Consider the following 17,177-nt stretch of genomic DNA (forward strand, 5'->3'; position numbering starts at 1 on the left):
GCATGCATGGCGGACATGTGAACTGCAGAGCTGCCTTTCCAGAGGGAAGTAACCCAAGATGGGCCCAGGATGCAGACAGCCCTCCCCTGTCTGTCCCATGTGGAGACTCCAGCTCACCTGAGGGACCAAGGGAGGTGAGGAGCAGATCCAAGATCCTCAGATTCTCCCAACTAGCTGTCAGCCTTACATCCTCCTGATTTATTGTCCTTGGGACATTTCATTTTCTAGACTTATTTTGGATAACAAAGGGGAAATAGAAATACCTTTAGGAAGACATATAACACATATAAGAAATTTCTAACACAATGGCTCAGGATTTGGGGGTGTCGAATAGGAACAAGGGAGGACTCAACTTGAAAAGAACTCAAGCAAGGCAGAGTTTACTTCTGCAGAAGAGTGCATCATCAGCCAAAACTCTGGCAAGCAAGCACACAGAGCAGGCAGGCTGCTCCCTTTTTATCCCTAATCCAGCAGGCCCCACTACTCCACTCAGACTGGCTAAGGATGTAGCTTAATTAACAGGATGTAATGCCTAACATTCAATGAGCTTCTAACAGGCTGTTGTACAGTGTAGCAGGAAAAGGATGTAACTGAAATGTAATCAACCAGACCAAGCCATCTGGTCAAAGCAAGAACTTTTCAGGAAAAACAATTCTCATGAGACTGACAGAAAGGAAGCAATCTACTTTGATAGAAAAGATGGTTTTCTCACGTAAGAAAATTGGGTGTTCGCACTGGAGATGCATGTCTCACATCATTTGATGTGTGAATTTTACCATGTGTATAATCACTTATTTAAAAGGACATAAATTCAATAAAAGACAGTGACTCAAAGGCATAGCTCAAGTGGTACAGTATTTCCCAAGCACAAACTCCCACACCCTCAACAAAGGAAAGAAGAAAAAAGGCAAAAAAGATAATTCAAGGCCTACCAGACAAGAAAAGACTATAAGAAAACAAAGTATATAAGAGTATATATAAGTATATAAATGTATATATATGAAAATGGAATATATTAATACAACAGACTAATGAAACATTAAAGGAAGTTCTGAAATAATTATGTCTGAAATTCTATGTCTACTACAGGTGGTATATCATACCTCACCAGGGAAAAGACAGAATATTCAATTAATCATGCTGGTACTACTCACTAACTACATGAAACAAAATTAAGATTCATCTCTATCTCACACCATGTATTAGGATAAATTCTAAAAGGTTCAAAGGAAAAAACATATAGAGTGAAATCACTAAAAATACAAGGCAAAATTATGAAGGAATTCCCAGGCTTGCCACATAATGACTGGAAGCTCAACAGAAATAGACTCATAAAGACTTTAAATACTCATTCAGATAAAAAAAAACTATACAAAATAACTGAACATAAGGTTAAAAAAAACAGATTAGAAACAGGGTGTAAGATATCACAAGAAATGTACACACTGCCCTACTATGTAACTGTACCCTTTTTGCACAACACCTTGTCAAAAATTTTTTGTTTAATTAATAAATAAATGACAAAAAAAACAACAGATTAGAAAGCCCAAAGGGTTGGAGATGTCACTCGGAGATAAAGTACTTGCGAGTGGGGGGGGAGGGGGAAGCAAAAGCCCTGTTTTAATCTTTAATACCATTAAAAATATATATATATATATCACATACATTTATCCTGTAGAATTTACAGGAATGAAAGTGTCATAATTAGAATTTAAAATTCAGTGATAATTAAAGATTAGATATAGCTGAAGAAAGAGAATTAGTAAGCTGGAAGATAGTTCTGGAAGGCAGATCAGAAGTAATTACCTAGAAAGTAGTACAGAAAAACATGAATAGAAAATGTGTGAGATTAAATGAAAACACTAATAGGTGTTGAATTCCGTGTTTGATGCAGAGTGGCTGGGACTGATAATACAGTTAAGGTAAAGATGGCTGTAAACTTTATGGATGGGATAGAGACAAAAGCAACTATTTAGCATCAAAAGACAAATGTTTCAGAAGAAGAATCTAGAGGAAAGAAGGCACATTTCATTTTGACTACACCTTTATCTTTGTCTAAAATCAAACACGACTTTTGTGGTGTTGTCAACTAGTCCACTGATTCAAGCTTTGTCTGGGTCAACTGATACACAGATGAACACTGCTTATTCATGACCCTTCAAAGTCATGTAGTGGAGAAATGTAAGACTTTTTATCCATTAACCATTTCTAAACAATACCACTTATCCTAAAGAAAGCAATGAGAATGGTGATGTTGAGTCTCAACCCTGATGATACACTCTACAAAATCTAGCTCAAAAATAGATCATAGCCCTAAATGTAGATCAGAAAACCATCCAACTCCTGACAACACAGGGGAAAATCTAGATGATCTTTGGGTCTGGTGGTGACCACACGATGGAGCCTATAATCTGTAATCCTTACCACTCATTAGAAGATAGGAGGATCTTGGTCCAAGGCTGGCCCAGGCAAAAGCATGCTAGACATAAATACAATAAAAACCAAACTGAAGCAAAAAGGGGAGTAGGGGCGTGATTCAAATGGTAGAATACTTGCTTAAAAAGCCCAAGGTTTTCAGTTCAATCAATCCCTAGTGCCACACAAAATAGTAACTGACAGTCTGGGCTCCATCCAATGTAATATTTTCTACTCTGTAAAGACACCACTGAGGCATGAGGATGAAGCTCAGTGGTACAGCACTTGCCTATATGCATGAGGACCCAACATGGAAAGAAAATTTTTTCCAAAAAAACAAAGGTGATTTTCAAAATATAAGTAGTAAGAATCCAAGCGTGGCAGTGTGTACCCACAATTCTGGCTCCAAGAAGGCTAAGGCAGGAAAGACTGAGTTCAAGGCTGACCTGAGCTACATCATGAGGCCCTGTCTCAAAAATGAATTAAAAAAAAAAGTGGTGGGGGGGCAAGCACTGAGGCCTTTTCCTTTTCTAATACTAGAATGCGAGTTATTACAGTTAGACCCCAGCACTGGAAGGAAGACATGGGGAAATTCATGGGGTGACCCAAAACACTCCTACACAATTTCAGGAACCCTTTGGGATGAAGGACGAGATTAAAAACTCAGCTCTTATCTACATGTGCCCTGGAAGCAGCATGTCCTTCAGCCAGCCACAGGGCACTTCCTCACCCTGGTGGGGCTGGGAAGGACTGGGGAAGTCCAGGCTCAAGCCCCGAGGCCCCTGGCCACCACACTACACAGGAAATAGTGCTGGACCACTTGGACCACTTCCTCATCAAGCGCCCCCACCCTGAGACTACCCACTCCCCTCAGGAGGCTGAGGGGGACTGGCTATTCCACAGGTGGCAGCACCTCCCTCATGGCTTTGTAAGACTGCATAGCAATGATTCTGACATTGGTCATCAACGAGGGTCACTGATGACATCTGTTCACAATCAGACTCTGATCCAATTGTGTTTTACACATATGCTCACCTGCTCATACATCATTGGGTATCTATCATTTGGTAGTGGGATTACAAGTGAGTTTTCAACATCTTAAAATTTTAAACACAAATTACTGGACTTATCAGAAAAGAGAACACATATTCATAGGTAATCTGCACACACAAAGTGCCTAGCACACTGCAGCTGCAACTTCAGTGTCTCCAACTTTCTTCTAGCTGCAATCTTCCAACTCTTAAAATTCTTTGTATGTGTGTGCTTTTAAGGAAATGGGAAGCGCAAAGGACTGCCCAACACTGTAAGCACTGATAGTGCTTACAGATGACTCTGAGCTCTAGGGCAGCATGAATGCCCAAGAAGATGCTAGCAAGGGTTGGCTGAGTCCTGGCCTGAAGTGTCCATCTAAGACAGAGGCGGTTAGAGAAATAAACAAGGGACAGAGGCATTCAGAGGGCTGTGGAACCTCAAAAACAGAGCTCCACGGTCCCCTTCCTGCTCTATTTTTAGATATGTGAGTCCAGGACACACTTGGGTGTCCCAGATAGAAAGTAGAAAAGAGGCTCAGAATTCATTCTCAAGGTAAGTGACAGAGTTAGTGGCGGGCCCCACCTGAACCAATCTTTCAAGTTTGGAGGATTCTTCTTTCCCACATCAGAGGTGACAAGAGCTGTAGGTGCTGGTTTAAAGATTATCTCTGTAACAGGATGTGCTGCTGACAGAAGAGGACACTCTCTGCTGCACCAGGAGATGAGGGCCAGGTGGGCTGTAACTCAATGACCAGCTCCAAAAGGATATGAAACATATGTCTCAAGTAAGCCTGGCACCAGTGGCTTGTACTTGTAGCTATGCAGTTTGTAACTGTAGCTACTCAGAAGGCTGAGATCTGAGGAACACAATTCAAATGCAGCCTGGGCAGAAACATCAGTGAGACTCAGTTGCAATTAACCACCAAAAAGCAGAAGTGGAGTTGTGGCTCAAGTGGTAGAGTGCTAAGAGATAGTGCCCAGGCTTTAAGTTCAAGCTCTAGTGCATGCATGCACATGCATGCACACACACACACACACACACATACACATACACACACGCGCGCGTGCGTGCGCATAGACACCTCAGAAGTCAAACATAATTATTTTTCATGCCTGGTGATTTCAACAGAATATAACCTCTTTCGCAACTGTTTGCTCCAGGGAGCTGGCTCTGCCATGCTGAGATCCCCGGAGAAGCATGGTACAGACCCCCCTCCTCTCCTATCTGACCTAGCTGTGCCACTGTGGAAGAGGTGCCTTGTCTTGATGAATCTCTTCTTCTTGGTTGTAGGACAGGTAGCTGCATGAAATCAGAGTGTTACTCCCTGTTCCCCCAAACTTATCCAATCACTAGGGAGCAGTGAAGTGGTGAAAGCACTTATCAGGAAAAGCAGGCTGGGCCTTCTCAGTCTCTTAATAGTGTGTACAACCCTAGGCAAGATTTTTATGCTTTCAGCTGGTTTTTAGCTCCTGGCATCCCACAATTTTCATGAAGCCACAAAGAAGATCAGATAGATCTGTGAGAAGGACCAAGAACCTGTTGGAGATGGCCAGTGTGTGTACAACCTTAGGCAAGACTTTTATGCTTCCAGCTGGTTTTTATCTCCTGGCCTCCCACAATTTTCATGAAGTCACAAAGATGATCAGATAGATCTGTGAGAAGGACCAAGGACCTGTTGGAGATGACCAGTTCCAAGACTGGGGCAGGGGATGTTAAAGCTGAGATTGGCACATCCTTCGGCTGACAGCCAGGAAATGCAGAGAAGCCAGTGGAGACAGAACTGAAGGACCTAGGAGACAGCCTGAAGTTCAAGGCGCACATAATCTGTGTGTTAAAATGAATAATGGCATGGGTGGAAAAGAATCCACTGAATTAAACAGTTCATGAGTCAATACTAACAGCACAAAAAAGTAACACTATCAACACAAAAAATATGACAAGGGCAGGGGGAAAGCACTGATTGATGAGGAAGGAAAGAAGGAAAGAAATGGGAGCATCTATTTTTCCTAAGCTGCCTGGTAGCATGGGATTCTGGTAAGAGTTGCAAAAGCCAGTGTGTGAAATACTGCAGCGCAAAACAGGCAGAAAGACAGCATGTGTCACCTCAGTGGAATGAGTACAACATCAGCCACAGAACAGATTGCGCCTGGAGTGAGGCATAAAGCAGCCAACATCACACTGGTGAGTACCCTGCCCCTGGGAGGCCCAAGTCTTTAATCACAGACCAGCCCAGATAGATGGACACATTGCAGGATAACTTGCCAGGAAACTTCAAAAATGTCCATGTCAAAGCCAGGCACTGGTGGCTGACGCCTGTAATCCTAGCTATTCAGGAGGCTAACATTTGAGGGTGGAAATCCAAAGCCAGCCCAGATAGGAAAGACCGTGAGAATCAATTTCTAACTAACCACCAAGGTGCCAGAAGGGCAGCTGCGGCTCACATGGTAGAGCACCAGCCTGAAGTGAAAAGGCTAAAAGATAGCATCCAGGCCCTGAGTTCAAGCGCCAGTTCCAACACCAAAAAGAGGTCAATATCAAGCAAGAATGCAAACTTGCTCAAAATTAACATACACCGGGCTGGGAATATGGCCTAGTGGTAAAGTGCTTGCCTTGTATACATGAAGCCCTGGGTTCGATTCCTCAGCACCACATATATAGAAAAAAAAAGCCAGAAGTGGCACTGCGGCTCAAGTGGTAGAATGCTAGCCTTGAGCAAAGAGAAGCCAGGGACAGTGCTCAGGCCCTGAGTTCTAGTCCCAGGACTAGCAAAAAAAAAAAAAAACGAAAAAAAATTAACACACACACACACACGAGGAAAGAAATAAAGCGAATGGGACAAAATGTTCATAGCTGGCAAATCTCCATGGAAATGATAACTGTGCTATTCTTGTGAGTAGGTTTGAACAGGAAAAGGTCCTTCTGCCCTGGGAAAGCAAACACAACTGCCACATCTGAGGCTCAGTGTCTGTAACAGACTCAGGCACACTTACCTGTCAAGTATTCCAGGACAGCAGCCATGTACACAGGTGCCCCCACTCCAATCCTGTACTTGGGGTGGCCTTTCTTGATATACCGGAGCATCCGCCCCACGGGGAAGATGACTCCTGCCTTGGTAGACCGTGAGGTCTTGGTGGATTTCTTCTTCCCACCGCGGCTCGACATGGCGGTGGTCTTGGAGGCGGATCAGTGAACACACTGTGAAGGCAAGAAACACAGTCATCAGGATCACTGTGAACAGTACCCTCCCACCAGGTGTGTGTAGTCCTCTGATAGGCACAGGCCCGACCAGCAGGGGCCACTGCAGGGCCCTCTGATTCACACACTCCACTCAAGAGATACATGTAGCTTTGTACCTTCTATACCCCAACATCAACATTGGCCACTTTCATTTAAGTACCACACTGACAAGAACTGCCTTTCTTTTATACCCTACCATGTTGTTTTTTTAAATAGGATTTCCTGGTTTATATTCCACATACTTTAATAACTGTATTTTCATATTTTTGAGACTGGGGGAATATATCTGCAGTAAAAAGAAGACAATGTTGGCTCCCCTTTAGAATAGAGATGTAAAAGCCAAGTGCTGGTGACTCACACTTGTAATCCTAGATACTCAGGAGGCTGAGATTTTAGGATTATGGTTCAAAGCCAGCCCAGGCTTGTAAAATCCATGAGACTCTTATCTCCAATTAACCACCAGGAAACTAGAAGAGGCAATGTAGCTCTAAGTGGCAGAGCACTAGCCCTGAGCAAAAGAGCTCAGGGACAGTACCCAGACCCTGAGTTCAAGCCCACACGGGAGGCGGGGGGGAACGGGGGAGGGGGGAGAGAATGGAGATGTAAAGCCGGATGCTCTGGTTCTAATCAGTATCTCACAACCCTGACCTGGAAGACGGAAGAGCTGAATACAGGAATTAGTGCTCTGTGGAAGCCAGGGCTGTCTTTACAGAACCCAAACATCCCCAGTCCAGAGGATGCTGAGCATCCTTCACCCAGCACTTCATGTAGCCACATGATCACAAAGGTCTCCTGCAAAGGTCTCCCCGACTTAGTCATCTTCTCCAATCCACCTTATAAGTCATGGGCAGGGCAACCTGGCTCAGATTCATTCAAGCATGTCCTGTCTGAAAAGCTTGTCTGAGCTGCACAAGTCCCAAGGCAAAATCAGGACACTGGGCCACCAAGTAATGCCCTAGAAATCCGGACCCAGCACATCTGTCCAGCTTTACTGGAGTCAAAGCCTCCCCCACCACCCCCAGGCCCTCCTCCTTCTCCTCACCTCCAAAGTGACTGCTCCCTTGTGCCAGATGTCCTGGATCCCTCACACCTGCTGTCTGCCCTCTGCCAGCCCACCCCTGAGTACTCATCCACCTGCTCCATCGTTTGAGGGCCACAGCACTGTGCGTGCTCTCATCTCTCCCCGCTGACAGCCATGGACAGAGGGCTGCCCCTGACTGTTTCTGGAGTGGCAAGTGCTGCCTCAGTGCCCCGAGCATTCGGGTGCACACTTTGGGAACTTGCTGCTCAGCCCTCCTGAGCTGGTGGGATGAGAAACATTAAATAAACTGAGGTAGTCCTCTAAATGGTCATAACAAGTGCTCCAGAGGGCCAGTGAGGGTGGGAGGAGAGAGGCCAGGGGCTCCGCCCACTCTGGAGTTCCCCTGATACCTCTTCTACAGTAACAAGACTACTGAACCAACTGGACAAGACTCCATGAGGCCACACGACTAGGAGCCCAGGTTAGTCTGACATTCAAACTTATGCCAGGGACCGCGGCTCACCCCTAATGTCTCTACAGCCCCAAGAGCATTCCAGGTCATCTGTTCAACACAGAGACAGCTGTGAAGGCCACAGATAGCAGAATTACTGGGTATTCTGGGGCAGCTGTACAGCCAGGCCCTGCAGGGGTAAGATGGCGCAAACCCTTGTCATGAGGGCACCTTGAAGGGCCCTCGTGGGGCATCTGGTCTTAAGGACTCAGAGTGACAGAGGAGGGTTATTTCTGAAATAAATGGTGACTCCATTATGTTATCTCGTGCACACTGCCCGAGCTTGCTGAGTAGGGAACATGCATGTATGTGCATGAGCCTGTTTTTAGGGTTACCCAAAGGCTTGGCTACAAGGATGTTTCATAGACCAACAATCCAATGCCTGTGGGCTGAAAGCTTATAATCCCAACATCTCTCCAGCAGCCCTGCAGCCCCTTCTCACAGGGCTGACTTCGCCTCTGCTCTCCAGCAGACCTGCTGAGAGTCTGGGATGCCATTCTCCCTAGACAGACCATTAGTACCTAGGCCTGCCAGGTCCTACATACATTCTTCCTTTCAAAGGGATGCACATCTGGGCATAGTGGCGCACACCTGTAATCCTAGGTACCAGGATGGCAGGAGGATTGCAAGTTCAAGTTAACCCAAAAACAAAATACAAAATGAAAAGGGCTGTGGATAAAGCTTAGTGGCAGAATGCACAAAGGCCCTGGGTCCAAACTGCAGTGAAGGGAGAGGGGTGAGAGAAGAGGGGAAAGGGAGAGAGGGAGATAGAGAGATGTAGGCAGAGATAGAGAGAGTGATGCTCCTTGTGTTTCCCTCCTCTGACGGTAGCCAGAAGTCTCTATGCCCAAACACAGGTGACTCCCAGTCTGCTTGCCAGTGCATACCTGACTGCCACACAGGGCTGTGCTGATGGCCTGTGGCAAGCACCCACTTGTCCATCCCAGTGTCTTCAGGTCCTCTGGACATCTGAGCATCAATGACAACAATGTGCACATGCTGCCCATGCAGAGGGCGGCGTAGCCCTATAGTCCTGCCCACCCATAGCCTCAAGTGTTAGCTGAGCTCTGCTGGGCCTCAGGCCTCGCCCCCCCAAAAAATATTTTCCTTCCTGCCTTCTTTCAGCCTCCTCTTTCCCCTCACTGGCCTCAGCACCAGGCTTTCCCCACGGGCACCAACCCCCCTCTGTCCCTCTGCTGAGTCCCTGCCACCCAGAGGCAGCCACAAAGAGCATCCCTCACCATTTCCATGGCACTGCTTCCTGGCAGCCCTGCCCAGGCCCACCCATGCCAGCCTGCCTTCCTCAGCCTGCCCTCTCTGCATCTCCATGTCTTTGAACGTGCTGCTTGTCCGTTGAGTGGCACTCACAACAACACCCAGTTTTCCACCACCATGAACCCAGCCACAGCCCGAATGGCCAAGTGTATGTTCCCACAGCACCTACCCTGCCCAACTTGATGCACACAAGGGGCTGAACTCCAGCCACTGCAGTGGGCTTGTCCCTGGGTGCCAGCACAGCCTTGGGGTCAAGGATCCCAGTGCCTCCCTGGTGGCAGGTGAGTGGCTCACATCTCATCGTGACTCCAATCCCTCTCCAACAAAGGGGTCTCCAGGTTGGTGTGTTTTGTTGTTCTTGCAGTACTGGGATTTAAACTCAGGGGCTCTCGTGCTTCCAAGGCTAGCACACTCCAGGCCCCTGACTTCTGAGACACAGTCTCACTTCCTGCTCAGACACATGCTGAAGCTGACATCACCTACTTCAGGCTTCCTTCACTGCTAGACCTCAGGCCTGGGCCCCTGTGTCCAACTTCCCTTGGTGGAGATGGGATTTTTCAGACTTTTTCTGCCCAGGTAGGCCTGTAAGCATAAGCCTCCCAATCTCCGCCTCCCATGTGGCTTGGGATGACAAGTGAGTGTCACTGTGCCCAGTTATGAGTTCAGAAGATGTCCTATCACTTCTCTGCCTGTGATTCTTCTGACCTCAGCCTCCCAAGTAACAAGGATTACAAGTGTGAACCACTGGCACCTGACGACACATGGAGGATTTTAGGGGCCGGCATGAAAGTGGGGCACATCACTCCTGATAATAATCTTTTAACTAGGACTTGGCGACAAGAGCCCATCTAATTGTAAGAGAGACTGAGAAATGTACTCTATTTGCTCAGGAAAACAAAAGGGAAAGAGCTCACCTCTGTCACATGACAAACCAGTCAAGAGCAGAACCTGAAGTCATGGTCTGGATGACCGATGCCCCCATGGGGGCCCTGAGGCATGGAGAGTCCTACTTCCTCAGCACTCAGCCTGCCTTCAAGGCACTGCTCGTGGTGAACAGACATACGTGCCATATGGTCAAACTGGCAATGATGTGCCTGTCTGTCCAGGAGGGCACCCTGCTTGGTAACCTAGGAGCCCTTGAACTCTAAAGACACGGGGACTGCTGCCAGTCATTACAGCACACGAGCCTGGCAGCTCTTCTGCTGTCATTAGCCAAGGTCAGGAAGGTCCTGCACCAACCCTGAAGGGATCCTGGTGGTCCTTACTCCCATGCTCCCTGGGCTTAGACATCCCCAAGGCATCATGTGATTACGTCCTCAATGCAAGACTGAAATAATCTGACCATAGTATGCAAAAGTGGGCTGGTGGAGAGGCGATTAGGTAAGGGCTCAGGGTGGAGCCCCCATGAGAGACACTGGCAGCTTTGTGAGAAAATGGGAGAGCCACACACAGGTGCCATCCCTGCTTACTGACACATGATCCTCTACCGCCTCAGGACTCTGCCAGCAAGAGGGCCATCGCCAGATGTAACTCTTGACTTTGGGCCCTTGGCTTAGCACCTCGATAACTGTGAGTCAAAATTAATCTCTCTTCTTTATAAAGTTGCTGCCTATGATATCTTGATACAATAACAACAAAAATAAACTAAGAGACCAGGCAGTGGTAGCTCACATCTATCATCTTAGCTACTCAGGAGGCTGAGATCCAAAAGACTGTGATCTAAAACCAGGCAGGAAAGTCCACTAGACTCCATCTCCAAAAGAACCAGTAAAAATTCAGGTTAGCAACATGGCTCAAGTGATAGCCCCATGAGCAAGCAAGTGTCAGGTCCTACAATACCACTCACAAGGCTGAGATCTGAGGATCACAGTGCAAAAAGCCAGCCCAAGCAGGAAAGTCCAGGAGACTCCACCAAAAAGCCAAAAGAAGTAGAGCTGTGGTGCAAGTGGTGGAGCACCAACCAACCTTGAGTGGAAAACACTGAAAGCAGTGCTCAGGCCCTAGAGTTCAAGCCCCGGTACTGGTGAGCACACACTTGCATACATCAGCAGTACCACCAATAAGGAATATCCTGCATGACTCCTCCAACTATAAACTGATCACAATAAGTACAAGACATGTATGAAGTAACTCAAAGCTTATCCGATGACAAATGGTTGAAGAGCTAAGTGGGGATTGAGTGAACAGCCTGTCCCTGGGTCACATGGAGATGTGACAGGGCGATCAGAGGCAGTGGGGAGGTTCCCTGGGAAAGGATGGATGTAAGAACAAGGGCCCTCTACCACCAAGACAGGCAGTAGGCTGGGCAAGACAGGCAGTAAGCTGGGAGAGACATGGGTTCCTGGAGGGCTGGCCATGCCCTCTTTCTCCTCTCTGCATGCAAACCAACTTCATTGCACCCAGCCCTGTCTGCAGTTGCCCTAGTGGTCCCAGCCCTAGTGTAATGAATGAGCTCCTGCTCCACCATCCTGCTGTGCTTGTGCCTGGGTCCTTCCCACGGCCTGGTCTGGGGTAGCTCCATGCTGAGACTCCAGCCTTATACACAGACCCAGATGATCCCCAACCCCTCTCCCCATTTCCAGCAGCCAAATGCCCCCAGACTAAATCACTCCAGTTTCCCCAGTGGATTTGAGGGCAGAGCAGCTACAGCCCCTGGGACCCCACTAAAAATGCCTTAAAATGTCCCTCAGCTTATCCTGTTCTTTATTCAGTAACTTGGATCCATTTTATGTGCTCTGCAAATGCAGTTTCCAGTCCTTCCTTCAAGGGGCTTGCTACTTGAGATCCAATCCATACACAAATTCTAAAGCCTGCCGCCTCTGCTGGCTTGCAAGCCTTCAATGGATAAGTACCCATTTGCTCTGCTGACCACTGTGTCTCTAAGCAGAGGACAACTTTTTCCAGAGCTGTGGCTACTGGGCCACCAATCTTCTCTGGGAGCATGCATATACACAAACTTGGTAAAATGCTGTGGGGGTCCGGCCCCTTGAAAGTTGGGGAGCCTGCTGGACCACCTATGGGTTCCCAAGAAGGACCACTCCAATGCCTGGCCGCTAAGTTTTATGACTATTCCATGGCTCCATCGGCCTCTCCTACAGCCACCACCTGTAACACTGGTTCCCGCTCCAAACCACTGGAATGATCAATTCTGAACTCTTTCATTATCAATGTAGCAATGAATACACATATATTGATCCTGAATAAAATATTGATTAGAACGGTGTCAGAGAGCCTTTGTTCCAGCCCCAAGGACGGGAGAATCTGAGCTGTCAGCACTGTCAGGGAGGAAGGGCTTACCACTTTCCCTGTAGCTGCATCCACATGCATATGCCACCTTTCTATCAGTTCTGATCATTAGGCAGCCCTCCAACACTGGACTCTGTGTGACGTATTCTGTTGTCTACCCCTATTGTGACCGATATTAACAGTAGCATTGCTGTCGGGTCCTTGTAGGCATGAAGATATACACTACACAACCATGACTCCCAAGAGCTGGGCTTCAGGAGCCGCTCACTGATTGGCTTGGAACAGAGGTCTAGTCTTATGCTCTAACCAATCAGGGGAAACATCTGTCTCTATTCATTACACACCAAATGATAAAACAAGCCCATCAGTTAAAGAACCTAGAAAATTACAGTCCACCCTCAGGTATTGGAGGGATTGCAAACAGAAGGAAAACGGAAGATAAATCTGACACCATGCTTTTTTTTTCTTGGTCATGCATTAGGCTTTTAGTGGGGTTGGGGGTGGGGGGAAAAACCCAAACACAAGTGCTACTCATCACAAGCAGAAAAGCTTGTGGGAAACTAGCCAGCAAGAGAAAACTTCCCCTCTGCAGGGCAAAAGGACCTGTACAATATTTTAACAGCAAGTCACTCTGCCTGCTTCACAAGGAAACTCTCCCACTTACCTTCTCTCAGTCCCAAAGGCTGTGCTGGACTTCTAAGATACCCAGTCCAAGGGAAAGCCTTTAAGAGGAAAAGGGTTGGAGGCATGATTCAGTTGACAGAGCACCAGCCAACGAGCGAAAGCGTCAGGTACTGGGTTTGAGTCCCAGTCTCAAGCAAACAAACAAACAAAAAAAAGATAAAAGAAGAAAGTTAAATGCAAGCTTCAGAGGGCAGAACTTTGGTCAGACCTAGTATCTGGAAGCCACTCAGAATTTGCAGAAAAGAGGAAGAGTTCCCAAAAAGAATAAAAGAGCACAGATGAGAAGGGTAATTTGTACCTGTGATCCCAGTTATGAGGAGGAATGGTGGGGGGAGAGAGCAGGAGGATCACAGTCTAAGGCTGTTGGCAAGCAAAAGTGCCAGACCCTATCTGAAAAATAATTCATTTTGCTTTCGTAGCAAAAGAGTTGGGAACATGCCTCACGTCATAGCATCCTTAACTCACACCCCTTCCCCCAAAAAAAGATTTTTAAAAATCCACTTGACCACATCTTTCCTGCTCAGGACCCTTTAGGGGCTCTTTAATGTCCTTGTGGTGTGACCGAGATCCTTTATGACGTGGCCCGTTCACTTTACCTGACTAGGATTCTGAGACTAAATGTCTGGCAGTTCCCCCAAAGCCCCTCTGTTGTCTTCTCCAATCTGCACATTGTGCAGTCCTCACACCCTTGTTCCCCATCTGCCCTCCTTCCCTTGCCCCAGAAGTGCTTGTTCTGGGCTAAGTTACAGTTACTGCCTTTCTTGGAGGCTCCTGTGGCCTCCTGCCCTGACCACCTAATGGCCACATGCCTTTCTCATATTCCTAAGGTCAGCTCTCTAGGGCAGGCCTGGCCCTTCATCTGTCTGTGGTCTCCTTTGCATGAAGCAAAGCTGATTCTCAGGAAATGTGTGTTGGAAGACTGCAACACACCAGCCAGTGATATGAGTCTTTGGAATGTAGAGCTGAGCATTCAGGCCCACCCAGAAGAACTGAGGTTTGGTGTCCCTCTAAAGTCCTAAAGAGGGAAGGGCTCACAGGACAGGTATGCCCCACTCATTCCTGTCCTTCCTCATTCCAGGGAAGGGGGTCCACGAAGCCCCCTTAGGGACATCTGAAATAAGAACAAAGAGCTGATGAGATCTGAACACCAACCAAATGGAGACTCTGGCTTGTTTTCTCAGTGGAGGTTTTTCAGTTTATGCTTTTATTTAAACATATCTTAAATGAATTGAAACAGCATGAGCAGAGGTATTACAGGCAGCTCTCAAGAAGAGTACAAGTACTCCCAGACTGCTGGTGAGCAAATGAATGAGGGTCTCCCAGCAACCTCTCCTGGTCCCATTTGGTGAAAAGGAGTCCAGTGACACCACGGTGCACTAGAATGTCACAAGAAGTTCTGGAAGATTCTCGATGTTTACAAGGGCTCTCCCAGCAATATTCTGAATTGGACTCTGCTGAAAACACTTTTTCCAGTCCCACCCTCGCCTCCACCTTACCTAAGGACCAAGTTAACAAGAACAACAAATCCATGGGATAGACCTGAGCGCTGTCCCTCCCTCCTTGTAAAAGCGGAATCGGGGATGAATGCGCAGTCTTTGAGGGAGTTTGGCTGCTTTAAGACAATTCAAGTTTAAAAAGTCATCCTAGTAGACAAGTCTCCACGCAGTTTGAGTTACAACTGCCCAACTGGGCATAAGGAGTCTTCATTCCAGCCAGGGCTATAAGGCGCTCATTTCGGTGTTAATGACACCTTTGACAGCGGACCAGGGCCCTCGAGGTGGCCGGGAGTTGGCGGCAGGTGGATTATCAGGCAGCTTCTGCTTAATTCGCAACTTGTGTTTGTAGCTCAGATTCCTACGCTTGCCCAAACCCCCACGAACTGCCTGAAGCAGGGAGCTTGAGAACAAAGCACTTCCTCCCTTTTAACCGTAAAACCTCAAACCACAAACCTGTTAGCAAAGAGGGCTTCTCTAACTGTCTATTCTTCTCAGCTGTTTATTGGATCATTAAAGCCTTACAAGGTCTTTCTTAGTTATTCTAAAGAGCGGAATTCCAGATCTAGCTCAGCTGTTGGTTCAAAAAGTCGTACACTTTCAAACTTTTTTTTTTCTTTCAGACCCAACGTTTTTAGTCTCTAAGGAGAACCTCGCCAGCGACTCTGCAGCGCAGCAATCCGGGTGATGAGGTGCGAGGGTGGGGCGACCGACCGTGCTCCTGCACACCTGTTGTCAGGTGAGAACCAGCCGCGTCGCCTTCGCTCTCCACCCCACCCCGCCGGCTGCGAGTCCCGGCCCTGCCGGCCTCCTCCACCCCGGGACCGGGGACGGGGGGAGGGGCAGTCTTTCCCACCCCACTCCCGTCACCTCAAAACACACACTCACACCACACAACACCTCCTCATCACAAAGCAAACAAAAGGCGACGAGCGCGGCGGGGTTCTCCGGCCCCCGGCCAGACCCTTCCCCCACCTCCACCCCCCACCCCAACTGAGCTTCGGAACCCCCCCCCCAAACCCTCGCCCCGCCGCAGGCCACCCCCCCCCCCACAAACAAGCACCCCTGGGGTTCGAATCCCCCCCTCCTCCACAGGCTCCGCCAAGTTCCACTCCGCGCGCAGCTCCGGCAGGACGAAGCGCCGGGGCCCAGGCCGGCTCGCCGCGCCCCCGGGGCCTCCCGCGTCCCGGAGCCCGGCCCGCGCGCCCCGGCCCCCGCCCCGACCCCGGGCCCGGCCGCCGCCGCCCGCCACCACCCCCCCCCCCCCACCCCCGGCCACAAAAGCTGCTGCCTCCGCGAGCGGGAGCGGCGAATCCACAGAACTTCGTTTCCGGGTTTGATGTTTTGTTTTATTATTTATTGTTTTTTAATAGAACAAAACCAACGGGACGCCGCGCGCGCCGGGCCGGGGCCTGGCGGGGCGAGGCCGGCCGTGGGGCCCCGGGCCGAGGGCCGCGCGGAGCCCGAGGCGCGAGCAGAGCCAGGCCCGGCGCCCGGCGGCCAGGCCCGCGCCGCACTTACCGGGGCCGAGGCCGAGGCCGTGGCGAGGGCGGCGTCCGCTGCAGCAGCAGGGTGTCCGGCCGGAGCCCGTCGGCCGCTCGCGCCTTTTCTCTCCGCGCTCCCGCCTCCGCCGCCTCCTTCCCGCCCGCGGCCCGCGCTCGCCCCCCGCCGCCCCGCCGCCCACTGCACTGGAAGCAGCGCCGCGGCCCGGGGCTCCCACAATGCCGCGCGCGCCGTCACGTCCCATCCGGCCCCGCGCGCCGGCCGCCCCGCCCCCGTCGCGGGCGCGGGGACCCCGACACGGGCCCGGACTGCGCCCCGACACCGACCCGGGCGTGGGACCCCGACACCGGCCCGGACACCGACCCGGACCCCAACACCGACCCAGCCCGGACCCCGACCCGGACTGCACCCCGACACCGACCCGGACCCCGACCCAGCCTGCGCCCCGACACCGACACCGACCCAGCCTGCGCCCCGACACCGACCCGGGCGCGGGGACACCGACCCGGACCCCGACACTGACCCAAACTGCACCCCTACATCGACTCGGACTGCATCCCATCAACCCGGACCCAGACCCAGACTGCACCCCTGACACCGACCCGGGCCGCACCTTCACACCGACCCGGACCCAGTCCCGGACTGCAGCCCGACATAGGCCAGGACCCCAACACCGACCCATACTGCACCCCAACACGGACACTGACCCGGACGGCACTCCAACCTCGACCCAAACCCTGGCTGCACCCCGACACCGTCC

The 17,177-nt window shown here is 49.7% G+C and overlaps 1 protein-coding gene across 5 annotated transcripts in view; it reads right to left on the reverse strand.

The window, feature by feature from the left end:
* Positions 1 to 16,539, reverse strand: part of LOC125341821 (core histone macro-H2A.1) — a 55,003-nt gene extending 38,464 nt beyond the window's left edge. The window contains exons 1-2 of one of the 5 annotated variants that reach the window (XM_048333905.1): positions 16,436 to 16,539; positions 6,438 to 6,643 (exon numbers count right to left, since the gene is read on the reverse strand). In XM_048333905.1, the coding sequence (XP_048189862.1) occupies positions 6,438 to 6,609 (172 nt within the window). In that variant the 5' untranslated portion in view covers positions 6,610 to 6,643; positions 16,436 to 16,539. Of the gene's footprint in view, positions 1 to 6,437; positions 6,644 to 16,433 lie in introns of all 5 variants that reach the window. The other 4 variants (XM_048333906.1, XM_048333902.1, XM_048333903.1 and 1 more) reach the window with 4 other exon arrangements.
* Positions 16,540 to 17,177: the final 638 nt, after the last annotated feature.

The sequence above is a fragment of the Perognathus longimembris genome, chromosome 25, assembly GCF_023159225.1.
Source record: "Perognathus longimembris pacificus isolate PPM17 chromosome 25, ASM2315922v1, whole genome shotgun sequence".
Taxonomy (NCBI): domain Eukaryota; kingdom Metazoa; phylum Chordata; class Mammalia; order Rodentia; family Heteromyidae; genus Perognathus; species Perognathus longimembris.